Source organism: Danio rerio, chromosome 2 (assembly GCF_049306965.1).
Source record: "Danio rerio strain Tuebingen ecotype United States chromosome 2, GRCz12tu, whole genome shotgun sequence".
NCBI classification, from domain to species: domain Eukaryota; kingdom Metazoa; phylum Chordata; class Actinopteri; order Cypriniformes; family Danionidae; genus Danio; species Danio rerio.
The window spans coordinates 33,672,754-33,700,074 of NC_133177.1; the positions used below are offsets into that span (position 1 = coordinate 33,672,754).

The 27,321-nt window shown below is 36.1% G+C and overlaps 2 protein-coding genes across 22 annotated transcripts; one reads left to right on the forward strand and one right to left on the reverse strand.

The window, feature by feature from the left end:
• Nucleotides 1–1,035: 1,035 nt before the first annotated feature.
• On the reverse strand, nucleotides 1,036–27,091 carry LOC101882676 (uncharacterized). 8 transcript variants are annotated; one of them, XM_073926868.1, is made up of 5 exons: nucleotides 27,036–27,091; nucleotides 22,633–22,753; nucleotides 20,894–21,573; nucleotides 20,299–20,458; nucleotides 12,294–20,159 (listed from the first exon to the last, which is right to left on the reverse strand). In XM_073926868.1, exons 3-5 carry the CDS (start codon nucleotides 21,560–21,562, stop codon nucleotides 14,596–14,598), a joined length of 6,393 nt encoding a protein of 2,130 aa, XP_073782969.1. In that variant the 5' UTR covers nucleotides 21,563–21,573; nucleotides 22,633–22,753; nucleotides 27,036–27,091; the 3' UTR covers nucleotides 12,294–14,595. The 8 variants fall into 8 exon arrangements, 3 of the variants coding, with proteins under 3 accessions (XP_073782969.1, XP_073782961.1, XP_073782960.1); XM_073926860.1 differs by having other exon boundaries at nucleotides 27,028–27,091; XM_073926859.1 differs by lacking the exon at nucleotides 27,036–27,091 and adding an exon at nucleotides 23,036–23,240.
• Nucleotides 8,501–13,852, forward strand: si:dkey-94e7.2. 14 transcript variants are annotated; one of them, XR_012384485.1, is made up of 9 exons: nucleotides 8,545–8,638; nucleotides 8,897–9,012; nucleotides 9,135–9,301; nucleotides 9,437–9,541; nucleotides 11,475–11,684; nucleotides 11,781–11,973; nucleotides 12,083–12,580; nucleotides 12,719–13,165; nucleotides 13,225–13,852. XR_012384485.1 is itself a non-coding variant. In XM_073910705.1 (7 exons), exons 3-7 carry the CDS (start codon nucleotides 9,160–9,162, stop codon nucleotides 12,183–12,185), a joined length of 753 nt encoding a protein of 250 aa, XP_073766806.1. In that variant the 5' UTR covers nucleotides 8,545–8,638; nucleotides 8,897–9,012; nucleotides 9,135–9,159; the 3' UTR covers nucleotides 12,186–13,852.
• Nucleotides 27,092–27,321: the final 230 nt, after the last annotated feature.

Sequence of the window (27,321 nt, forward strand, 5' to 3'; positions counted from 1 at the left end):
CACATAGAAGGTAAATCGCATCATACTGAACTAACTCAAGACATAGGCAATTTATAATTGCAGCAAACTGTTTGGAAGCATTATAAGTGTACAAAAAGATGTCCAAAACACGCATTGACCCAGAGACTGTTTAGATACATGTCACTGATGAGAAGATGACGGATGTTTACTGTATGATGACCAAAATGGCCTTAAACACCCAGTAGGCACAAGGCATCAACATGACATAAGATTGATGTTGTACCCTAACGTCGTGAGGACGTTGCATTTAGTTTGGAAATGAAAATCGGGTTATTGTCAGTACTCAACATTAGGCCAATGCCAAAGTCTAATAACCAACCTAAAAACAACCAAATATCAATGTCTAATGATGTTACAGCTTGACATTGCTTAGAAGTTGCTACTATATGTCTATCAGACGTTGGGTTTTGCTTGCCATACCTGATGAATGAAAGTCAGTATTTGACATCAATATGAAGTTGGTTTATGATGTTTTATGCCTACTGGCCAATAACTCACTGCACTACAGAATGTTACATTTAAACACATTCACAAATTAGATGTAAACGCATCAGCTTTTAACAGCATAATACTCTCTTAAGTATTAAAAAGGCTACTTTTTACTCATACTTTGAGAAATATTTACAACAGATACTTTTACTCTACTTGCACTACATTTTTAGGCAAGTAATGGTACTGACTGTATGTTACTGTTGGCACTAAGCATTTTTGTAGTGTAGTTCTATCATCGGTTGATAGCAGTTAGATAGACCTACTCGATGTTCTTGTTACGGCAAGCGTTTTAACTACCTCTAGAGGAGGCTAAAATATAAAACTGAATTTTCCCAGTAAAGAAATACTTAAATATTTATATATAATATATACTTATATAGATATATTTATGATATATTTTAGGCAAGTAATGGTACTTTTACCTGAGTACAATTTTTCAGTACTCTTTCCACCACTGTTGGTCATTGAGAATGCACTCTGATTAATGTTCTTCAATGAAAATGAGCCAAGGCCAATGAGTCTGAGATTTAAAAATAATGACTGTACCATTTTTATTGAAAAAAAATTAAAACAGGTCCCACAGACTTGACCACCATACAAATATAAAAACTGTGTCCATGCCTTGTAAACATATAATTTAGATTTAATACAAATGTCATTATAAATCAAATAATCAACAGCCAACCCATAATACAAAACATTCCAAAACAAAGATTTCAGTTCACGCAAGTTCAGTAACAATATAGAAACCACATGAAGTCAACACAGATGCTATGCTACATGAATTGAAAACTACCTTTTAGAATTGATAAGTTTGCAAATATCTCTTCCAGCAAACACAATCATATCGAAGCAACTAAAAGCAGTGACAGCAAGAAATACTTCGTTTATATTATTTATTTTTGTATCAAAATTACTTATAAAATAAACCCTAAACCCTTGATAGGGCACAAAACAAAAAAACATAACCGAAAGAAAAACGACATTCTTGATCTGTGCCCAGAACTCTTGACGCTGGTATATGGACTTTCCAAATGTCTTATTCACAAAGAGCAGAAAATAAACCTGGAATAATGCCAGCACACACCAAATCAGAATCACTAGTATGCAAATAATATAGTTCAGTATCTTCACAGCAGGAATCTTGATTTCCTTATTGAAATGAAAGCAGTGAGTCGAATCATTCTGCAAGGTGCCATAGTTTGCTAAAGTTGCTGGAAACACAGAGCCGAATGTGATCAACCAGATTGTTGCGCTTGCAATGAAAGCATGAAGAAGGCGGTGAAACTCAAGAGTGTGCTGTTGCTCACAGTTCTCTAGAAAACGCACGATAAGAAGGATAACATAGAAGATGAACGCAAGATACATGTGGGCATGGATCATAAGACTGACGATTTTGCAGAAATCTATGCCCAGAACCCAGGTGCCTGCAGTGTAATAGTAAATTCGAAAAGGCACCGTAAGAAGGAAAAATGCGTGGACTGCTATTAAGTTGATCACAGATACTTTGGTGAAAGAAAGACGACTTTGGACCCGTAGCATGCAGGACATCAGTAAAACATTCAAAGTTCCAGCAAGAAAGATGAATGTGTACAAAACCAGAAGAGCAATTCTAAAGTCATTTGGTAATCTAGTGGTGTCCTCTGGTAATCCAGTGGTGTTGTTCATTCTCGAAGAGTTGTTGTTCATGCTTGAAGATCTATTCTGGATAAAAAGACAAAAATAAAATGTGCAGTGCGATATATTATGTAGTTAGTCATAGTTATAGTCTACCATTCATTTAAAAATTTATTTACAGATGGCACCTCTAAAATGTAATTCAAATAATAGTTAATATAGTCATTTTTGTATATCTTAATACTGTATATAGACTTAGTATAATATATATAGTCCATAGTGTCAGGCATATTTAGAACAAGAACAATTTGAATATTAAAATACTCTATTTAATGATCACAGTGCAGCCCTAAAATGTGAATTAATTGTAACTTTAAATATTCAGGCCTGTAGCTAGGGGTTCGGGTGGTACAAACATACAGAATTTTTATTTAAAATTCAAAGCTCATTACATTAATTATAAAACTGTAATAACTTACAGTTTAAATGCACATTTGTAAAAAAAAAAAAAAAAAAAAAACACTTCACAGTAAAGTAGCATACCCACAATAGCTAACCCAGCCAAAAGTTGTGCTTAAAATGTAACTTAAATGTAATATTTAAACCTCAAAAATTAAAAGAAAATGAGGCCAATAACTGCTAAGAGGTCCACTTTTAGAGACAAAAAGAATCCAATAGGCCGGCTACAGTCCTGATATTTATACTCGATCCTTCAAATCACTAGCTTTTACCTATTTGTCAGCAAGACGTTTTCCCTCATTTAACATATAAGATCACAACCTTTTAAACATATTATATATATATATAATATGTACTATGTAATATATATAATGTAAATATAATATGTAATATATACTTTTTGAACTTCTTTTAGTAAAAAGCGTTTACTCTGAAAATGCAGTAACCAGTATTATATGAACATTATTTGAACAATTAGTCATGACAGCATATGTTTTCAGTTCATTGTAACTTATTAAACTAAGTTAATCATGTTCTAGCTTAATTTTATAAATGATGTAAGCAATTTTAACACAATATAAGTTTTTATGGACTCTTAAGGTTAAATTGATTCAGCTTAAACATTTAAGGCAACCAGGATTTGTTCTACAATGTAGAGTTAATTTCTTTCCTCCAAACCTCTAGAAATGTATTTCTGTATATTTAATATTTAGATTGGCGGTTCATTCCTCTGTGGCGACCCCTAATAAAGCAATTAGGAAAGGGTGTGATTGAATATTTTAATCACACAGCCCCTGTTAAGGTGAAATGGACAAGACTTGTCTTGTTTGTATATGCTCAACAGCATGGTTCTTTCACATGAAGTAATATTAGCAGAAGCAGAAGTTTCAAAATACTTCCCTCGCACTGCCTTTAAACACCTTTTAAATTTAAAGGAAAAAAACAAAAGAGAATAAAAATGAACCAAAATGAATCATTTTAGTCAAGACTGCACCTATATTTTAAAGTAGACCCTCAATGGCAATCATGTTTTTAAAAATACCTTTCTAATTATAAATATGGTAACTTACGTTTGTTGTTCAGAACACTGCAACTCTTTTAGAATTAACTGAAGTAATTCTGTATGGCATGATTGCAGATTGCACTTTACCTTTATAGCATCAATCAAATGTCAATATTCCTTCAGCAGGAGCAGGCAGGCGGTTTGCTATAACAGAGACACTTCATCCATTTACTGTTGGTGCCAAGAGAGCTGAAGATGAATGCGATGTCAGCTTGTCAGTTCATGTGTAAATCTTCTGTCAGTGTCAAACGGCCGGCCTCCAGAGCTTTCAGGAAACACCTCTCGACTGTTATTGCTAGCAGAGATTAAAGATTTACAATGCACAAGGAAGTTAGAGAGCTTATTGCAATATTTACTTTCTCAATCTGGTCTTCCTCCTTTCTTTTTCCCATATATATTTTTATCTACACACTCATCTGGGTTTTAATAGTCATGGTTTTAATAGTCGTTTTTTTTTTTTTTTTTTGTCTTTTGCTTGCTAGGGTGGTCAAGAAAGGGTACCACTAGGCTATATTTTTAAAATATGATTTAAAATAATATAATATAATATAATATAATATAATATAATATAATATAATATAATATAATATAATATAATATAATATACAGTAATGTAATATAATATAATAAAATACAATACAACACTATATAATATAATATAGTATAATATAATATAATATAATATAATATAATATAATATAATATAATATAATATAATATAATATAATATAATACACTAATAATTTTTTTTCCCTAGTTCAGGTACCATACCTTTGCTTTAAGGCATAATTGAAAAATTCCATTATGTCATGCTTGTAAAAAAAAAAGTTAATGATTAGCAAAAGGTGACCTGGTGACGATATGCTCCATTTCTTATTCAGTACAGCAAATACACTGTAGGGGAACAGACCGTTTAACCTCAAAAATGACCTGTGTATCCAGTGAAGAAGACCTAAAGTCAGAGATTTATTCAAAGTAAGTTTACTGAAGATTCCATCGGCAGAAACCACCTTCATATGGAGCTTAAAATATGTTAAAACAATCTGAATTTGAATTGTGTTAATTTGAATTATTAACAATTGTAATGTAATTAACCTGAATAGTTTATGCCTATAAAAGTAGTTTTGAATTTGGAAATGTTAACTATTTAGAAAAAAAAAAAAACATTTTAAAAGCCAAATGTTTACATTTTTTTAATCAGTTTCAAGCACTTTGTCAGAAATCTAAGCACTTTTTAAACCTTTAGATTAACATATATCAAAATTTTCACATGTGGACAATCCTGAAGTTTAAAAATACGCCCGAATAAAAATTCCAGATATTCAGTTTCAAATTCATGTGTTTAATATGATATATTTTTTAAAAATTGTGGTGCCAAAAATTTGCAGATTTTTTTCTACTTAGAATTTGTGAGATTAGCATTTAATGAATACATTTTACCAACCTCACAAGTTGAAATCACCAAGGTCACTACTTTCCGTTTCCTGTACTTTCAGCCTGAGATTGTCCAAGTGGTGCATTCCTTAGATAAAATCAGATGAACAATATAATCGAAATAGTTTTTTCAAAAATGATTGACTGATTTTTGTCCAGCAAAATCTGTTTATGCACGATGAAAAACATCCAATACCTCAATATTTTTGGAGGGAGGAGGGGTTTTAGTCCTACAGGGTGTGTGACTGTTTTTTTGGGGCGTGCTTTGGGCATAACATGCTAAACCAATCAGAGTCATCTCTTTATGCGCCTGTTGTTTTTGACTTTGCAAGCAGATCTTCTCATGCACATGGTTAAAGCATGAAATGGGACTATCAGGACATGCCTGTGCAATATATTTATACATAGTAATCCATATTTTTAGTTTATTTAATTCCAAGGCTCTTATGCCGGTTGAACCACATTTCAATTCATTCATTTTGCCAATCTTAACCAATCATATTCATTTGTTTTGCTAGAGCCAGCCTCGGGGATTGAAAGAGGCTCAAGATCATTTTTAATATTTTGCTTGTTTAAGTATTGCTGCACATCCTGTGTGGGTGCATAAAACTAAAGCATTTTTAAAATGGTTTAATTAATATAATCTATTTTGTGCCAATGACTTTAAATCAGGTTTCAGTTGGTCAGTGGTGCAGTTTATTTCAGTTGCTTTAAAACAGCAATGCGCATGAGCACATCATCAGCCCACAAGCAGGCAAATGAGCGCAAATACATTTGCTATTTTAAAAAACTGGCTCAGGATGTGAACATGAATACTGCATCAAACTGAAACTAGCAAAAACACTTACATCATATAGGATAGGGCCTCTAGTCCTTACATCAGGTGTAAACATAGGAGTATTCACACTAGAGATGTTTGAGTGTGATGACCACAGCAAGATCAGCATTTAATTGGAAGGACAGCTATAAATGTGTTTCAAGAAACTGGTCATTTATAAATTAGATAGTCTAAACTAGATACTTTGGAAAACATGGGTGGTGTACAACATTGTCATATAAATGCTAAACAACAAACACAAGAAAGCAGCTTATTATTATTATTATTAACTTTTTTATATATAATTTTATTTATACTTTCCTTAAGTACTATAATTCAAGAATGCATTAAAGTAGATTTTTCTCGATGCAAAAAAATATAATAATAATTCCACAATGAAGCGGTTTTCAGTATATCTCAAATTATTTGTCCTTTTGTTTTTCATTTTATACATTATATCTACACCAGAACTGAATAAATAAAAAATAATTTACATCTTCTGTACTCCACATCTTTTGGATTATCATTTGTGATAACATGTTTTGTGTGTTTAAGTAAGTTTTAGCGTGAAATCATATTTATTTTCAAAAGTGTGCTGACACTGCTATATTTGTGTGTGTGTGTGTGTGTGTGTGTGTGTGTTTATATTTTCGGTTCCTTTAGGTGTGTTCTTCAGTGTTTATTAGAGGCCTAAATACATACAGATTTTTACAATGAACACAATTTTCAGAGCACAATACCTTATTCATGAAAATGTCAGTATAGTGAACTCTTTCACAGCATGAACTGTTCTGAACACATTGTCCTAAAATAATGTGCGAAGTAATATCAGGCCTCTTTTAGCATTTCCTATGTAGTTTATTTTTAAATTTCAACTGTCATATCTTACCTAGATGCTTCAACTCTGCCTCTATAATATTCAGGTCTGCCTTTTTTTCTCAAAATATCATGGCACTGCATTAGCAGTGTATTTGGGATCAATATTATGTCAAAAAAATAAAGTCAATTAGGTGCTTTCTAGAAGGAATTGATAATAGATAAAATTATATGAATCACTCACCAACCACTTTATTAGGTACAATAAAGTAAATGTCCAACTGCTTGTTAATGCAAATTTCTAATCAGCCAATCACATGGCAGCAAGTCAATGCCTTTAGGCATGTTGACATGGTTAAAACGATCTGCTGCAATTCAAACCGAGCATAAGAATGGGAAAGAAAGGTGATTTGAGAGACTTTAAACGTGGCATTGTTGTTGGTGCTAGACGGGCTGGTCTGAGTATTTCAGAAACTGCTTATTTACTGGGATTTTCAGGCACAACCATCTCCAGAGTTTACAGAGAATTGGCCAAAAACGAGAAAATATCCAGTGAGTGGCAGTTCTGTGGGCGCAAATGCCCTGTTGATGCCAGAGGTCAAAGGAGAATGGCCAGACTAGATCCAGTTGATAAAAACGCAACAGTAACTCAAATAATCACTCGTTCCAACAGGGGTATGCAGAAAAGCATCTCTGAATGCACAACAAATCGAATCTTGAGGCGGATAGGCTACAGCAGCAGAAGACCACACCGGGTGCCACTCCTGTGAGCTAAGAACAGTAAACTGAGGCTCTAATTCACACAGCCTCACCAAAACTGGACAACAAAAGATAAGCGTGAAACATGTGCTGAATAAGTTGGCGGTTCTTTCCGCTGTGGTGACCACAAATTAATAAAGGGACTAAGATGAAAAGAAAATAAATGAATGAAATTGGCTGTAGTGTATGTGTGTGCATGTGGGAGTGTACAGGTGTTTCTCCGTGCTGAGTTGCAGCTGGAAAGGCATCCGCTTTGTAAAATATATGCTGGATAAGCTGGTGGTTCATTCGGCTGGGGCGACCCCTAATGAATAAAGAGGCTAGGCCAAAGGAAAAGGAATGAATATAATTGCACTCTGCTGTTTTTTAAATTGTATAACTCATTTATTCATTTCTTTTTGGCTTGGTTCCTTTATTAATCCGGAGTCGCCACAGTGGAATGAACCGCCAACTTATCCAGCACGTTTTTATGCAGCGGATGCCCTTCCAGCCGCAACCCATCTCTGGAAAAACACTCACTCATTCACACACACACACACACACACACACACACACACACACACACACACACACACACACACACACACACACACACACACACACACACACACTCATACGATTTAGACTACCCAATATATTGTAATTTAATCTACCCAATTCACCTGTACCACATGTCTTTGGACTATGGGGGAAACCGGAACACCCGGGGGAAACTCACTCAAATGCAGGGAGAACATGCAAACTCCACACAGAAATGCTATCTGAGCGAACCAGCGACCCAGCGACCTTCTTGCTGTGAGACGACAGCACTACCTACTGCGCCCTTTGGATAACTCTAAATCTATTCTTTTGTGTTCTTCCTCTACTCATGATTCATTTGTTTTCAGCTGTACGTTGTTCAAATTCATTATAATTGTAAGTTAAAACATTTATCAGGTTTCCAGAATCCAGCGAGGAATGCATTCACGCTGAGTTAACAGTAGATCAGAGCTTTAAACCGATTAGCTGGGGATTAGTCTGTTCGATTTCTAATCCACACCGATGCACTGCGGCTCACACTGAACAAAGCATTGTCTTTCAGTGCAGTATCTGTGAACAACTCCAGAGGGAAGTCATGTGTTGCCTTTAGAGAGCAAGATGGCCAACATATACACTCTGAGGTAGGTTTATCATTTCTCAAACTTATAATATATATATATCTAAAGTTCCTTTACAGCTAGATCTAGTTTAACTGAGACATATTTCAAAGAGTTCGTATCTGCTACTGTTGACATTACTACATTATTATATTTAGGCTTTCACATATTTGAAGTGATTGCTTCCTCTTTGGTTCAACATGCATAGTTTTAATGCAATGATTTTTAAATTAAGCTCACCATTGTGTCCATTTAAATGGCACTTGTGATGTCCTTGCACAGAGACTTTTTCGGCGGTCAGTGGTCATCTAATGCACGACTGGATGATAAAACAATCATTATCACTGGAGCAAATACTGGCATTGGAAAAGAAACAACAAAAGACCTGGCAAAACGCGGTAGCACGTTTATCTTAGTCTTTACAGCAGCTACTTCTTGTAATGTAGATCAGATTTTAAAGCAGAAACATCAAAAATGTTTGGTTTGGGGACACCAATTATAAAAGTCATGTGTTGTGGAGTTGTTCTACAGGGCCCAGGATAATAATGGCTTGCAGAGATGTTGAAAAAGCAGAAAGAGCACAAAGAGAAATCATGGAAGAATCAGGCAACCAAAACATTGTGATCAGGAAACTAGACTTATCTGACACCAGATCAATCAGAGAATTTGCTGAGGTTATCAACAGCGGTGAGTGATTATGATTTTGAGAGCCACATCTGTATTTCATGTTAAACACAAAAGAACAGTTTGCTAATTTGAAAATTACCAGTATGTTACATATACAGCAGACAATAAAAGTTATTTAAATCCTTCTTATTTCAGAGGAGAGAAGTCTTCACTTACTTATAAATAATGCTGGGGTCATGATGTGTCCCTACTCCAAGACAGCAGACGGTTTTGAGATGCAATTTGGTGTCAACCACTTAGGTAAAGTGCTCTTATTGAATGCCATCACCTAACATACAATGCATGTTTAATCTTTATCCTTCCCTTGTTATACTTTCACATATCTTTCTGTCAATAAGGGCCCTTTCACACACCCGCCACAATGAGGCGCATATTCAGCAATTTTCAGACCAGTGCAACGCTAATTTTCAGTTTTGCGCCTTGTTGTTTAAAATAGCAAATCCATTTGTGCCCCTTTGTGGACTCATGGGTGTGTCAAGGAGGTGCATTAAAGTGCATTTTTAGCATGTTGCTATTTTAAAGACTGAAATAGACTGTGCCATTGACCAACTGAAAGCTGGTCTAAAGTCCAGCGCAAAGTGCCTTATTTATGCGCCTATGCAGGTCCAAAACGTGTGCACATTACTTAATACACACTCAGGATGTACAGTTGAAGTCAGAATTATTAGCTCCCCTGAATTATTAACTGCCCTGTTTATTTTTTCCCCCTATTTCTGTTTAACGGAGAGATTTATTTAACACATTTCTAAACATAATAGTTTTAATAACTCATTTCTAATAACTGATTTATTTTATCTTTCCCATGATGAGAGTAAATTATATTTGACTAGATATTTTTTAAGACACTTCTATTAAAGTGGCATTTAAAGGTTTAACTAGGTTAATTTCATTAACTAGGCAGGTTAGTGTATAACGATAGTTTGTTCTTTAGACAGTCGAAAAAAAATCTTAAAGGGGGTAATAATTTTGTCCTTAAAAAGGTGTTTAAAAAAAATAAAAACTGCTTTTATTCTAGCCAAAATAAAACAATTAAGACATTCTCCAGCAGAATGAACCGCCAACTCATACAGCTTATGTTTTTAATGCAGCGGATGCCCTTCCAGCTGCAACCTATCACTGGGAAACACTCATACACTACAGACAGTTTAGCTTACCCAATTCACCTATACCACATATCTTTGGACTTGTGGTTGAAACTAGATCAGCCAGTGGAAACCCACGCGAACACAGGGAGGACATGCAAACTCTACAGAGAAACACCAACTGACCCAGCCAAGGCTCGAACCAGCGACCTTCTTGCTGTGAGGCGAACTGCTACCCACTGTGCCACCGTGCAGCCCATAGGATGTATATACAGTACACAAACATTTTTACACATGAATAAAATTGAAAGATTAAAATGTTAAAGTTTTTTTACATAAATATAAAAACCACAACTTCATGCCTTCTTCATGTCAAACCTTTTTTCAGTTTATTCATGACAATTTACGTAATGCTATTATTTTTAGCAGTATTATTTATTATATATTTATATTTAAATTTAGATTTGTCCACAGTCGAGATTTGAAGATGTAAGCATCACCATATGGGGCATAAGAATAGGACATGTGTTTTGATATAGCTAAGTTTTTTTGACCACTCTTCATTTTTATTGCTCATTTATTTGTTTGCTGGAAATTAAAACTGAATTTAGAAATAGTTTTGAAACAAATCTTTGCGGTTAACACATGAAATTAAATATGTAGGCTAATGGATGTCTTCAGTAGATTGCATTCACATACTCCTTTACTTTCATCCATGAAAGTAATGGAGTAGAGTAAAAGTAAAGTAAAGACGCCAAATGGAGGAGGCTCATTCTTTATCCTCGCACTTCAGATGGTCTGTTTAACTGTTTTCTCACTAATGAAGTGTTTTTGTAAACATCAAATGTGCCATGGTGCGACGCAACTGACTCTTAAAAGGAATGGGAGATGAGATTCTGATTGGTTTAATGTACGTACTGCTCAAAACACACCCATAACTCATTGAGAATAAGCACTACCCTGTTAGACCATGTGCCAGGGCGCAGAGCGTATTTTTCCTTCCTTAAAATAGCAAAAGTGGATTCAGCATTTTTGATGTACCATTACATGTAATATAAAAACATGAAAGTGAAATAGTTTATGTCATTCAGGTCACTTCCTGTTAACCTTCCTGCTGATCGACCTGCTGAAGAGATCGGCCCCCTCCAGAATCATCAACCTTTCATCCATGGCTCACAGTTGGGGTACAATAACACTTGATGATATCAACAGTGAGAGGAATTACCACAGCAGGAGGGCATATGGTCAAAGTAAACTGGCCAACATTCTTTTCACTCGCTCATTGGCCAAAAAACTCAAGGGTAAATGTCCTTTCAAAATACAGAAGGTCAGATAAATAGGTACAAAAATAATTGCCAATTTGATATTTTGGAGTAATATTTCAACTGCATCTTCAGACACAGGTGTCACATCATATGCAGTCCATCCGGGAATTGTGCGAACTGAACTTAAAAGGCATATGAATCTCGGACTTCTGATCATGTGGAAAGTTGTCAGGCCTTTCACAAAGACCCCGGTACAGGGAGCACAAACTACCATCTACTGTGCAGTGCAGCCAGAGTTAGACGCAGAGAGCGGTGGATACTACAGGTATTAAACTGTGTCACACTGAATCAAATACTGTTGCATAAATTTATTGGCACCCAAATGAAATTCATTTACTTTGCATTTTCTTTCTATTCCTTCCCCATTTTTAAAGTGACTGCAGACCTTCAAGATGCACCAGAGCTGCTAGAGATGATGAAATGGCTGAGAAACTTTGGGAGCTCAGTTGCAATATGCTGGGAATACTCTGGGATTGAGTGCAAGGAGTGCAATTTTCTTTGTTTTGCATTGACAATTCAGTGTACCCATGAAAAATACCCAATTTTATTGCATATAAATAAAGTAAAAATGCCACTACACAAACCTTAATAACAAATCAACATCTTTTTTTATTTTATAGTTTAATTTCCAACAATGTACTTAATTAAAAATGATAGCTTTCCAGTCTCACAAAACAATAATCATTTCAAAATCATTTGAAATACAACTCTGTTTGCATTATGAAATGAAAACATTATTGACAGCAGTCACAATAGTGTAGAATTACATTTTATGGCAAGCACGTCACACTTCCCCTACACTGGCATTTAACCTTTGACCTTCGACAGACAATATTTCATTAAACCAATGATCTCAAACTCAATCCCTGGGGGTCCGCAGCTCTGCATAGTTTAGCTCCAACCACTTCCAACTCACATCTGCTTAGTAGTCTCAAGTTGTCTTGAACACCTTGCTTATTTGGATCAGCTGTGTTTGATAAGGGTTGGAGCAAAACTGTGCAGAGCTGCAGCCCTCCAGGAATCCAGTTTGAGACCTATGCTTTAAACCCTGCACTGCTTAACAACTGTTTCACCAGTTTAAACTTACAAATGTAAGTTTAAACTGTAAGAAGACACCCCAACTCGTGTTAATCCCCTTATCGGGGAATACAGAGAAGTTGGGGTTTGAACGAAGTGTCTAACCCGGCCCCAGAACGCTCCCCCCGGGTATATAATGTTTAAAAGGTGAGGTGTCGGGGTGGTGGATGGATGCTAAAGTTGTAAAATAATGCAGATACACTGCAAAAAATGCTTTTTTTACTTAGATTTTTTGTCTTGTTTCTATTCCAAATATCTGAAAATTCCTAACTCAAGAAGAATGTTCTAGACAAGAAAAACATATTTTCTTGTTTTGAGAAATAATATGCCAATAATAAGTGAGTTTTTCCTTAAAACAAGCAAAATAATCTGCCAATGGGGTAAGCAAAATAATCTTACGTCAAAAGAAAAAACAAGATTATTTTGCTTACCCCATTAGAAGATTATTTTGCTTGTTTTAAGGAAAAACTGACTTAATATTGGCATATTATTTCTCAAAATGAGACAATATGTTTTGCTTTTCTAGAAAATGCTTCTTGATATTAGAAATTTTAGATATTTAGACTAGAAACAAGACAAAAAATCTAAGCAAGAAAAGCATTTTTTGCAGTGTAGGACAGCTTTTGGTATTTATAGGGGTTTGGTCTAATACTGATTGGATAATAAAATGATTGTCGTTGACGTATAGAATTGCTAAAACATCTGCGCATGCTCCTCCTGAAATTTGTTAAAATAACACTTTGTGAGAATTAGGCTTTTGTCCTCACATTCAAAAACCCTCTGAAGAAGCCATGTCTATACTTTTATCTCTTTTGTTTTTATTCTGTTCATCTATTTTTTTTTTTCTTGTTCGGTTTGCAATGCACTGTTTCAGTGACCTAAAATATTTAAAAATAAAAAGAACAGTTATGTGCAAAATACTATTCGTAATATACATATCCAAATGTGATCAATATACAAATTCGTATAAATGCTGTATATCATTTTATAAGATAGATCCTAGAGGTTATTAGTGTATGTTTAATTTGATCTCCTAGTTATCAGCACAATAAAAAGAATTCATCTCATTGTGATGTAAGCTGCCTTGATTCTCATATTTTTGCGTTGTGCTTTTATCGTGCATATTATGTTATAATGTCAATACTGCTTTTTAAAAAAGCATTAAAAATGTTTTTTTAAAAAATCTCAACACACTCCTCCAACAATAAAAATTTACAGTTTGACAGATGTATGTTGCTACGCGAGTTTAACAAATAATCTGTTGTGCTTTACACAATTAAAAAATGGCACAAAAAATATCAGAAAACAAAGCATTATTGCCTATTCTCTTGTTCTGACCAAATTAATTACTTTTTTGTGTGAGTTTAAGGGCTTTCATAAAAAAGACAATTTAAAAGTGGTTCAAAGGGTAAGACAACACATACTGAGAGATATTAATTGAGCAGATCACCCTTCAAACGAGTACTTTGAATGGTGATTTAAGCACAAGTTCATGATTATAGTATGCCAAAGTCTCCACATCTCTGAAAAACAAAATCAAATCAAGCATACCGGGGCTTAGGGTGAATTATTCATCATTCGCCTTTTATCCAGGAGAAATGCCACTTCGGAAGTTCAAGTAAATCAGATTTATTGTGCAATTTAGCCCCTTCGAAATGGAGACATACTTAAAATAAGCCAAAACATCAAATCGTAAAGACTAGCAGGCACCGAAGTGAAATCATATGTGCTGTTCATTTAGTTAAAGCAAATCAACTATTAATAACTAGAACTTAAGTAGAAACAATACTGGTACATTTTCCCTTTTGGACTATAATATTGGGCAGTGCTGCCCACACCTGAGATTTAGTCCAATCCTGGACTCCTCCTCTTGTACTGTCTGACTGTCTTGACTCTGGGATTTGTGAACCCCAGAGCTTGACCCCTCTTGAGGATGAACTTTGCCATCAGGCAGTTTGAACTCAACAGATGCAAATGAAGACATACTTCCGTTTTTCTTTGCCCACATGTTTGAAGACTCCCCCATCGGACACACCTTAAGTTGCTTTTTCCTCCTATTATCCCCTCCACCACTGCCACTTCTGACACTTTGGGCATCTATGAGAGGATCAGAGTCACTGCTGTGTGCCATATTGAAGTACGTACACTTTGGTGTAGGGGGTTTGACCATATCTTCCAACTCAGAAGAAGATATTGCAGCCAGAGGTGAGGCTTGGTTCTCACAATATGGATGAGATGAATCTTCACTTCTGTTATCCTGAGCCGTGTCCGCTGATGTGGTGTCTTCATTTCCGTACATTCCCATGGATGCAGGAGGAGAGTTACGAATGAGGTGGTTTTCTTTGAGAAGCCACCTGCCTTTATCAATAAGAACTCCCTCTTTAGAGTTGATTTTTTCTTTTAAAGCCATGCCCTGCACCGGTTCATCATCTCCATCAAGTGAACTTTTATTGCTAGGTGATACACTGTGGGATAGTGGCTCATGTATTGCACTTTTAGTATCCTGAAAAGAATTAACACTACTGCTCTTTAAACTTGGACTGCCGGTATGTTTTGTTGCCGTCCATGTGGGCGATTTCATTGAGCTGTTCTCTTTCACGTGGTTTTTTAATCTTGGCTTCTCCGAACTTTGTTTTAAAATTTCTCGAAAGATGTGCAATCTCTCTGTCTCCTCGTCTCCACTCTCGGTGAAAAACTCCTGAGACTGGTATCCACCAATGTCAGACGTCTCAGGTCTGTAATCAGACAAATCTGATGTGTTAGGACTCGGAAGACGTTTTTGACCATATTGATCATCTGTTCTTTGGCCAGCCATGAACATCTCCTTCATTTTGCATTTGTCTGGCTCTATTCTGAGGTTGCCATTTGAATCAGATGTGACAGTCAGGGTCGAGGACAACAAAGCTGAATTGATAAGGTCTAACAGCTCCTGTGAGATCTCAGTTGGTTGCAGTAGATAATGATAGCCATGTTCCATCCCTAAACTCTCTGTATTCTCAAAATGATGCTCACTTGTAATTGTGCTGCTGCATGATTCCCTTTCCACAGAATCTGTAGTATTAGTGCACACAATCGAGTTTCGAAGACCATTGTTATTATTGTGAGAATCAAGTAAACTGCTATGATCAACCTCATCTGCATCACACTCTTCAGCAGAACTGTCCTTTTTATCAGTGAGGCTATCTTCCTCAAATGTCTGGAGTTTTGAATCACTTGTGTTTGACATTTTTCCTGTCACATCCTCATGCCCAACCTCAGGATCTGAGATTGTAGAAGAGTCCTGTTCAGCATCTGGATCTATTTGTTCACAAACCTCTGAGCCATCATGGTCTACTTTGTTAATGTCATCTTCATCCACAAGTCTTTTATCTTCTTTTTGTTGTGATTTCTCAAAATCAGACTCAGGGGTCATACTATTTTCAACATTACTACTTCGATGAGGGCTGCTGTTATTAAAGTGTGGTTCAGAATCCTCATCTTCTGAGACATCTGATGTAGTTCCTTCTTGTTCATCTGCACTTTTAATATCTGGAGACATCACTTGATCATCTTCTTGGCTGGATGACTGTATTATATGCTTTCTGAATACGCCCTCTGTATCATGATGAGGTGATAATGTCTCTGAGGGCTCTAATGGCAGGGACTCGCCTTCTGATATGATGGACGTGTTTTCTTGCTCTTTCCCTCCTTCGTCACTAATTGTTTCTTCTTCTTCTTCTTCTTCTTCTTCTTCTTCTTCGTCTTCTTCTTCGTCTTCTTCTTCGTCCTCTTCTCCTCTGACACAATCCTCAGCTGTATTGTACTGATTGTCCTCATTTACCTCAGATGCCTCTCTGTCTGAAAATGGCACACATTCAGTTTCCGATGCTGGACGTGAGTGTTTGGCCCCTGTGGCGTCTGGTTCTGAATCATCTGATTGTTCACTAGTTTGCCTCATGTCTTGATTGGTGTCGTTTTCCTTTTCATCAGTTTCTATATTCTCTTCTATTATGTTTTCCTCTCTTTCAGACATATTGTCCTGGTCATCTGAGAGCTCAGAAACATTTTTATCTTCAGCTACATCTTCTGTGGTCATCTTCTGTTCCTGTAGGTCATCTTCTGCTATTGAAGAATGATTTTCTTCAGCATCTTTGTTTTCAGATTCTAAGTCTTTATTCATCACCTTTTCTTGCAAGCATTCTGCATTTACTTGGTTGTTATTACAGATTTTTAAAGCCTCTGCTTTACTTGAATCACTACCATTACCTTCAGGTGACTGATTAGGCACTGCTATACCAGAATCTTCATTACAAAAGTCCTTATCTACAGTTTCCGAGTCAGGGGAATGAGACTGATTTAAATGCATCTCTAAAGGTTCTGGGTCTTTTGGATCATTGGTTATGTCATCATTGGCTACATCATTGTCTTGGCCAATATTATCCCTTTCTTCTTCCATTTCTGCAGCTTTCTCTAAACTACCACCTAAGGAGCCATCATCGTTTTCCTCCTTTTTACCTAAAATGTCACTGATGTTCTCAGCATCTTTGATTGAGTCTGACTGAGTAAAATAATTAAGTTCTCCTTCAACAAGAGAGGATATTTCTCTTTGAACATCTTCAGGCATGTTCAGTTCATCCAGTAACTGTGCAATACTAAAACTGTGCTGTTTGTCCTGATCATCCGTTTCTCCTTCCAAGTCCACTTCTAGAGCAAACTCCTGTTCCGATAGTCTTGGTGACAGTGGGGGACTATCGTCATAGATATTTTGCTCTTGGAAATCTTTCCAGCTTTGATTTAATTTGGACGAAGTTGAACTTCGAAGACTGGTCAAGCTGGCCCTTAGCTCATCTTCATCTTTAATGTTAGATAATTTTTCCAAAGACTGCATTACCTGCAGGGCCTCTGGGCAGTCATTTGAGTTGCCAGTTTCTGATTCGTTTTTATAAAGGACTGAAAGCCCATCTCTCAGAGTCATGACTGACAAGAAAGAAAGAAGAGCTCTGGATGGAGAACCAAAGGCAGAGGCCACCTGAGATGAAAAGTCTGGGAGGCTACTGGACTTTTCCCTTTCCCCAGATGTTAAGCAGGTCTGACTCAAAGCACGCTTGATGGACTGAACAGACAAACACAACTGTTGCAAAACTGGTTTCATGCCTGATCTAACACTGACCTCTGTACTTTGTGATTTCCCAGAGGGTTCTGGGGGAAACAAGTGCTCGGATGACTTGTGCATTCTTACAATACCTTCTTGTTCAGAAGGCACCCTCAAAATTGGCATTGATTTACAAAAGCCCATTGTCTTCTGTGGCTCAATTGGCTCTCCCTCACACCTTATTTGCACTGGTGGGTGACACATTGGGCTTTCGTCAACATGATCTTCTAGTAATTGTTCTTTTTCCTCTATGCTATCTCCATCAGGGTTGCTTTTAATCTCAGAGTCTTCAGTGGAGTCAGCCCCTATCTGGAATACAGCCCTTGGCACAATCTCGGGAGGGTCTGTCTCATCTTCATAGGGCAGAGACTCTGGTTCAAGTCTTTTCAGCCAGTTTTCAACATACTGATTTACACTGGTGGAAGATGACTGTAACACAGGCAATGACACGCTTTCACTCAGTTCCTGTCTTGGTTTAGAGGATTTTGGTTTTACACCATTCATGGATCTTTGTTTCGGAAGCCTCTTTATTAGTTTTGCTGGATGGGCTGGTGATTCAATGTCTAAACTACTCTTTTTCAATTTTGGCCCTTGAGAGTCATGGCTGTTTGTGTTTATCTTGTGGGAAGTGTCTTTTATGGTTTTATCTTTTAACTTAACATCTTTATCTGATGGTCTTTGATTCCCATTATCAAGATTCAAGTTTTTACTTTTTGAAGAACTTTCAAATGTCTTTGTCTTCTTATTTTTGTCTCTCACTGCTTTGTGCTCATGTTTATCACTTTCTGCTGAGCTAGTCTTTTTCTCTGATCCTGTGTGGCTCGTTGTGTCTGAAGTCACTCGGAGGTCTTTTGAAGAGCCTGGAGCACTGCCTTTTATGTTTTTCCCAAGCCTAGATGATCCAGAAGAAGTGCTTTGCTTTGATTTTTTGGACTTTGGTGAATTATTTTTATTAACAGCAGTGCTTTTATTACTGGAATTTGTTTCTTTTGCTGGATGCATAATCTTCTTTTGTATTGTTTCAGATGTGCACTCAACCAAGGATTGTTTTTCGTCATCGGTAAGGATGGAAAGATTGCTATTTATCTTTTTTGGAGGTGTTGAACGGTCAGAAGATAATGACAGCATATTACTTTTTCCACCATCCAGGGAGTTGGAGCTTGTGGACTGCCTTGTGAGATCAACATCACAATCGTTACTTGATGAACAGGGTCCTGAGTCTGTTGAGCCTGGCTTACTTTGAGGCAAAGCTTTTGTGCAGTATCCAGGCTTGTTGTCCGTATCCATCTGTGTATTTGCATAGTAATTGTCACATGTACCCTGTGATTCATATATATGCACCACAGTCTCTGTTATTCCCATCGTCCCATTGTTTTGTAGCTGAAGTACCTCTGCCACCCCTGAGGATCTAAAGGAAGAATGAGACTTCTTCTGTTTAATCTCTCCTGATTCACTCTTCCCGGGTTTTGACACAGTTCTTGTGCTGCTGCTACTGCTGCGACTGACCACACAGTAGCCTTCCATCAACTCTCCCTGTGCAGTCCGCTCCATGTATGAGTACGCACCAACTGTACTCTCCTGAACTTCAGTCTCTGAAACAGTTTTAATGTTTTCAACTGAGACCTCTTTTCGACGTTGTCTAGGGGCTGGAGTGGGCAGCCTTCTATAGATGGGCATAGGCTTTTCAGAAGATGTATCACTGCCATAATTTTCTCTTTCTTCCTTGATGAATCCTACAGTTTTATTAGGTACAGTATTGATTTCTTTTGAATCTAGGCTATGAGGTCCATTCGACTCTTTGCCTGAGTCATTGGTTATATCTACTGAGTTTGCCCCCGATTCTGGTTTGGAATTGCACACTGCCCTCTGCTGGCTATTAACTGAGGTGCGGCTCAATGTAGTCGTCCAGTGGATCATTTCCTCTTGTTTTATAGTAAGATGCACCTTCATCTCTACTGTCATGCTTCCATCCTCATTAACCCGAAATGATTTTTCAATGTCGTCTTCGTTAGGCATTGTGGGGCAATTCCTCTCCTCCACATCCTCTGTATAGTCACAGGCCTCCATCTCGTCTGATCCCACTGGCTGACTGCCTTCGGTCTCCATTGATTCATTCTTTGTCCTATTGTGCTCTGTCAGATTTCCATTTAGTGACTTATTGATCTGCTCTACAAGGAATCTCTCAGATGATAAAGAGAAATTCCTCGATCTTGAATTGGTCCCAGATGGAATCTTTTTTTCTTCTACAAAAAAACAAATAAGATATTATTAAAAGATGGTGGGAAGGAAAGAGAAAACAAAACAATCAATTAGGGTTTAAAATCAAAATGTGAATTTGCTCATCATTAAAGCAAAGTGCAAAAATATGTCTTTTGAACTTACGTAGTAGTGTCTCCATTTGTTGCAGGGATTCAGATTCAGAAGGTATCTTTGACTGAATTTTTGTGGGAGCCTGAAGATTGTATATCCCTATTCTGAAGGGTTCATTACCAGCTGCCACAACAATTCCAGTGCACAAAATAAGAGCAGAAAGTCCTTCAATCTATTAATACAAAAGAAAGTGTAAATAACATCATCTTTTTCCCACAAAACTCAAACACTAGGACATTATATTGACTGCTCACATGAGCTTTAGTCAGTCATCCTGTGCGTCACATTCCTTAAGACAAGAGTGATTACAGTCTACTCACACAGCTGGGGGTAAGAATTTAAACATCATGGCTTAGTGCATCGAGGATTGACAGAATGACTAATGAAAAAGACAGTTTACTGTAGAACCTATAGGCTAAAAATATCAAAACATGCCTAATATGTTTAGAATTCATTGAGAATGCACAGCAAAACTACATTTTAGGAAGTTACCAAAATCTTTTGAACAAAATCAACACATAAAGGCAGTTTATTCCTACTTATGGTATTATTCTTCAGTGACACTCATAGCAAGGAAAACAGACATATTTATAAATGATATACTTACTCTTCTGCCATCTTCTGTGTAAAGCTTTACAACAGGAAACTGCATCATTTGAGAAAGATAATCCAAAAGAGCTTCAAACGTAGGGGCTATTCTCCTATGAAGAACAATTACTCGCTTCATGCTTGGATCTCTGTTTTTGTAAACTGTCAGTCTTTTTGGTGTCCGCACCACCACAGTGTTTTCCGACATTTTTATTGTTCTTGTGGACACTTGATTTCTCTTTGCTAGTTGCCGGACCAGTTCTCTGCGTGCTTGGCGTCCCGCACTGACAGGTCTGGTAGTGTTCCAAGGGACCTGTCTCTTGTGGACCTCGTCCAAGTTAAAAGGCTTGACTTTCTTCTGATCCGAGCACAGATAAGAGCCCCCATCCTGCACATCATCAAGGGAACAGACAGCATGTGTTCCCCTGGGTGTTGTGATGGTCCTTACTCCAAATGGCAGAGGCACTTTCTTTGAGAGGGCATCTAGTAGGGCATCAAAGGTTTTAAAAGTGCGACTGTTGATGACCATCCGGTGCCCAGTAAACTGAGGGTCACCGCTCTTGTAGAAACATACCCTTTTAGTGGTAATGGGGTCTGACTGAGGGAGCAGTGGCCTGGAGACCAATGTTTGCATGCTACCTGGGGACAGGTCAGGATGGGGGCCATCATTCAGGGATGTTGTGCTCATATTAATAGATTCTACACAAAAAAAGAAACAACAGTTAACATTTATTTTCAGTCTTATTTTCATGTCTTATTTTGTACTTAATAACATTCTGCAAATCATTCAAGAATATTGTCCTGTTTTTACTAAACAGTGTCCCACTTGGTTTGTTTATAGTGCCATAGTGAAATTGCATCCACATTCATTGTGTGTCACCCATAAATTAGTGATTTTGCAAACAAGTGTTCACTTAGGCACTTTGGGCTGATGACAACAAAACAAAACCTTTAAATTACATAACATTCTTTTTAATGAAGTCCTTATACTGTGCAGTTCTGTAGTTCATTAGCAGCAGCAACTACATTCTTCTTTTAGGTAATGTTTTCAATATTTCATTACAGTCATTAGCGAAATGGCTTCTTGCAATGAAATGGCTTCTCTTAAGGACTACACGAGTTCGTTCTGGAAGTTTCTTTTCCGATGCCCAGGTATAAGAACTGAAATCAAATACAATAAACTGATTCTAATGTCATAGTCATATTAAACAGTAAAGATTAAAAACTAATAATGCTATATTTTTAAATACACATTACGTGTATACTGATTGAAAAAAGTACTTTAGAAAACTAAAGACATATTGAAACAGGTCACTAGTCATAAAATGTACTGCATGCTATTTGAAAACATCATCTTTATATAGATAGCCTTGCCGTGTGGCACAGACAGCCTCATTCGATTGACAAATGATGTCCTGGAAGATTTTTTTCAGTGCAGTGAACCATTGCATAACAGCCAGAAGACAAGTTCTGGAAACCATAATTCAAAAACACAAATATATAAAGCTCAAAACAGGAAATCTTCTTATAATCTCCTGCGAATGCTGTTCTATAAAAATTCAACAGTCCCCATACAGCTACAAGCAAGCACCATGCTAAATGATACCTGATAGTTAGCATGTTTTCTAGAACGGGTTTATTGACCAACATTAACATTTAAAATAGCTGGAATTTTACAGTACTTTTGGTGGCAGAAGTTAAAATACAAACTCTATTTCAACAAACTATATACAAAATATTTTAAGCCATTTATCTTACCTTTTTTTCCACATTTTCAGGAGGCTTGAGTTGGCCAGTTTGTTGTCCGTCAACTGAAGAGATTATGAACAACGCTCAAGGCTATTTTGAGACGGCAGGCATCAGGGTCGATTTGTATAATCTTTGGTCATGATTAAACAGCATTTTAGAGAAAGAGTGCATATTTTAGTTTTAATTACAAAATACATGTTTTAAACTGGGTATTTATGCAGTTCCACCAACTTGTATTAAATTCTATGTTTAGCAAATGGGCGTTTAATGGTATTGACAACAGTAAGTGTGATGAACGAAATCAATGACTGAACGATATTACGCGTTTATAAAAATAAACTGTAAATCAGTTATGTAACAATCTCCATGTAAACAATTTAGGTTGATCTTGACTGTTTATAGAACAGCCTACCTGCTTCTTTTTCTCATCAGATTACATAAGCACCTAAATGAATTGCATTTGTAAAAGATGATTTCTGAAAGGTTTTGACTTGAACGTAATGAGAACCGAAGTATATATTCTGCTGTGTGTGATATCCAGCAGATGGCTGAAGGTGTTTCTAATTTCTTGCAGAGATATAAGCAGATTTAGGGCCTGTGTTAATAGGGATTAGAGTGGGGTGAAGTAGAGAGGTTTTATGCTGAAGCTGGCTATAAGGGAAAGGGAAGTCTCAGCTGGTAAAGCATGTGTCTCTCAGTGGGAGCATTTCTGTGACTACGGAAGCACAGCAGGAATATTGTGATTGTGATTGGTTTACAGCAGGGAAACACCAGTTCTTATTGCATTACATCTGGAGAATATTAATCTTGTATCATTCTAATCAATCAGCACCAGATATGTATGTGAGCTGCGTATGAAAAGCGTGGACTTGACTTGTGCATTTGCCAATTTAAATGTAACTTTTAAATATATATTTATTAATTTATATATATATATATATATATATATATATATATATATATATATATATATATATATATATATATATATATTTTTTTTTTTTTTTTTTTATTTATTTTTTTTTTTTATGAGACAACGCGTAAAGAGGGTTCAAATATAGTTATCAGTTTCTTGTAATCACATCAAGCCCTGTCATGTCTTACATAGTTTTATAGGATTTCCTGGGGTGGAGATTAGCCACACGTTGTTTCCAGGGAAAATTGAACTGGAGGTTTTAGCAGAAATTTATAAAACTCATTTATCAGGTGTTTGTTCTGTTCTAAAACTGGTTTCAGAACACCGTAACATTCTTGTTGTCATGATCAAAATGTGCCATAATAATGATTTGTTTTGTTGTTCATGAACATTTGAGGGTGAAATAAATTCAGTGGATGAGAAATCATGTTGTCTTGATCTCTAAGGATTAGAGGCTTGCACACACGCAGGGCACAAAGTAAAACATGAGATTTTTATTTAATAACACGTAAGCACAGAATGCATTTAAATTACATCAGTAATATCAAGAGCATAAAATTAATAATAATAATAATAATGCATTTGTGTGTCTGTGTAATAATTAGATTTTGGTCCATATTGACATAAAAGCATCATGCAGTTGCTGCAAATTTGTCGGCTGCACACCCATGATGCAAGTCTCCTATTCCACCACATACAAGCACAAGGTGCTCTATTGGATTAAGGTCTGGTGAATGTGCAGGCCATTTGAGTACATTGAACATTGTCATGTTTAAGAAACCAGTCTGAGGTGATTCACGTTTTATGACATGGTGCGTTATCCTGCTGGAAGTAGTCAGCAGAAGATGGGTACACAGTGGTCATAAAGGGATGGACATGGTAGACAACAATACTAAGATAGGCTGTGGCGTTGACAATGCTCAATTGGTTCTAATAGACCCAAAGTTTGCCAAGGAAATATTCCCCACACCATTACAACAACATCAGCCTGAACCATTGATACAAGGCAGGATGGATCCATGCTTTCATGCTGTTGATGCCAAATTCTGACCCTACCATCCGAATGTGCAGATATGGCAACAAATCTAAAGGTCTGATTGATGCATAAGGCACACGGAAATGGGTAATACTTCTGGTGCGTTGAGTGTGGCAGCTTATCAGGATCAAGACTAATAGTGATTTTTCTCTGCCCTTAGGCACCAAGTCATCAGGCAAAACCATGCTGCTCTGTTATCTGCATTTTTAAACCTCTAAACATGACACTATATGTCAAGCTGAAACCTACTGCCATGTCTGAAGGTGGATCAGGCTACTTTACCCAATTAAAAAGATATTCTTTTAATTACAGACAAATAAAAATCTGGAAAAATCATATCTTGATGCTCTTTGGTTTTACATGTCATGTAAACACTCTTTTTTTAATTGTTTTGCACATTATATCTCCGCCCATAATCTGCACAAAATGTAATGATATATTATAGTATCATAGAGCACAAAGTCGGTCCTACGATCACTGAGTTCCTCAGACAACTCAATCATTCAAACATTTTAAAAAGCATGCAGGTGAAAGTAAACCTCCTTGTCCTACTCCATTACATACTTTAAATGTATCAGATACAGAATTACCCCACTTAATCTGCATACTTTGATTAGTAAACAAGAATTAAAGTTCACAACACTTCACAATCCACAGAAGGGCATCATTATATACACATACAATTCTGCTATTTATGCCGGTGTTTTTTTGTTAATTAAAAAGGTTCTTGTGTACATTAAAGCTTTAATCATTATTCAATATACTATACATTCAAACAAACTTCTAATGCAGACCTTATATAAACACACACGTTGTTTCTCAATTATATCTATCATTTTTCATTACGTCAGAATCTTCTAACTTTGTGTTTCCTGACCACGTTCCTGTAGGACCACCAGCTCTGCGCATTTTCTATGTCTTCTTAACCAAACACATCTGAGTCAGATCATCAGCTCATTAGCAGAGACTGAAAGACCTGTAATGGGTGTGACAGGCAAAGGAGACACCCAAAACATGCAGTGATGGTGGTGCTCCAGGAACGTGGTTGAGAAACAATGCTTTAACTTATCAATTCATTATCTGGTTAGTTTCTTTTTTATTAACAAGAACCAGTGTGTACATTTTTCCAATACAACAAAATCACTTTACATTTCTTAACAAAAATGCAATAAATGAGAAAAAAAACAGAGGTGAGGGTACATAGTAATCAAATTAGATACAAATATATTATTTTAGCTATTAACAAGCGTTAATAAATGTACTTGTACTGCAGGAAATGCATATATACAAACATTTTTATGCAAAAATGTTAAAGGAGGAGCAAAGCTATAACTGTTTTAACTGCCTTTGTATTTTTAGACTTAGAAAACACTTTTATATAGATTTGAATCTTTTTGCTAGCACCATGAAGACAGGTTTGCAATTGGGAAACGGATTTATATGTCAAATTTACATAATAATAAAATAAAGTTTATAATTAAACCAGCATAATTTAAAGAGCGATCCTTAACAATATTACCCAAAATCACATATTTATAAGATAAGAAAAATGATTTTAAAATATTTTGAGCAATAAAAGCTTCAACATTAAGCCGAGTATTTTAGCAAGACCAAAACAAATGTGAAATAGTTTCATTAAAGCTTTCACAAAAACAGCACTCTAACTGAATATCAATTTCAAATTTTGTAGAAATATTTATATATTTTTTGTAGAATAAACTCTATGAAGTAATTTAAATGATATTTCTTTAGCCTTATTTGTAATAACAAAAAAGATTTAGGTACTTGAGTCCAGTTTACAATATTAAATATATTGTTCCAGCAAAAAAAAAAAAAAAAAAAAAAAAAAAAACATATGGTCTAGACATTTTTTCTTTTAGGCCAAAGGTCTAATTTTGGGATTATTAGGCTTAAATCCAGAGTAACAGATAAAACCGACTGAGGTCTGTTTAGGTCTAGGAGGACAAACAGAAACCGCTCGTGTACATACACTGCTTTTGTACAGCATATGTATACCAGGTATTTACCGTTAGTATCATAAATTACATTTCATGTAATGTAATAGGAATTTTCTATCTTGCGATAAATTCTGTAAATGTAAATAATGTTCCTTTATTAAATGATTTATTAACTAATATAGTCCATAGTTAAACAAATTGTGAAAGAATAGTGATTTGTTTCGTTTACAAGATATTGGCAATATTCCCAATAAGAAAACGTTGTGGAGAGAAGTTGTGATTAAATAAGCTTCCATGTCGTTAGCACTTGTTGGTGAAAATTTTAGTTTCATTGTCAGTTTTTCAATTTTATAATTACACATTAAATTCTGGTTAGTCGGACAACCAATTCACAGACATCCCATGGCATCAAAACTTCTATGCACGAAAATAAGTTCACCTAATTATTTAGAAAAACAATTTACTGAAAGCAGAAGAAAACATGAGTACATTACCACCTCACCAGACATCAAAACCGTGTCGTTTTGTTGTCAATCTGTTTCATTGTAAATCGAGCACGAGCGCGCCCTAGTGTTGCATGTACAAATTGCTGGTCGCTCACAGACCAGACCGTTTTTAATCAAAATCACAGCACAAATTGCTGTATACTATCCAAGGGCTCATCGTTTTTACTAGTATTGTGTGTATCTTTCGGCTCATATATTTGTTTGTCGTTCAATAATTCCCTGTATGAAATTATTCATTAATTTGAATCGCTTCTCAAGTGAGGCGCGCTGGATATTTTTGAT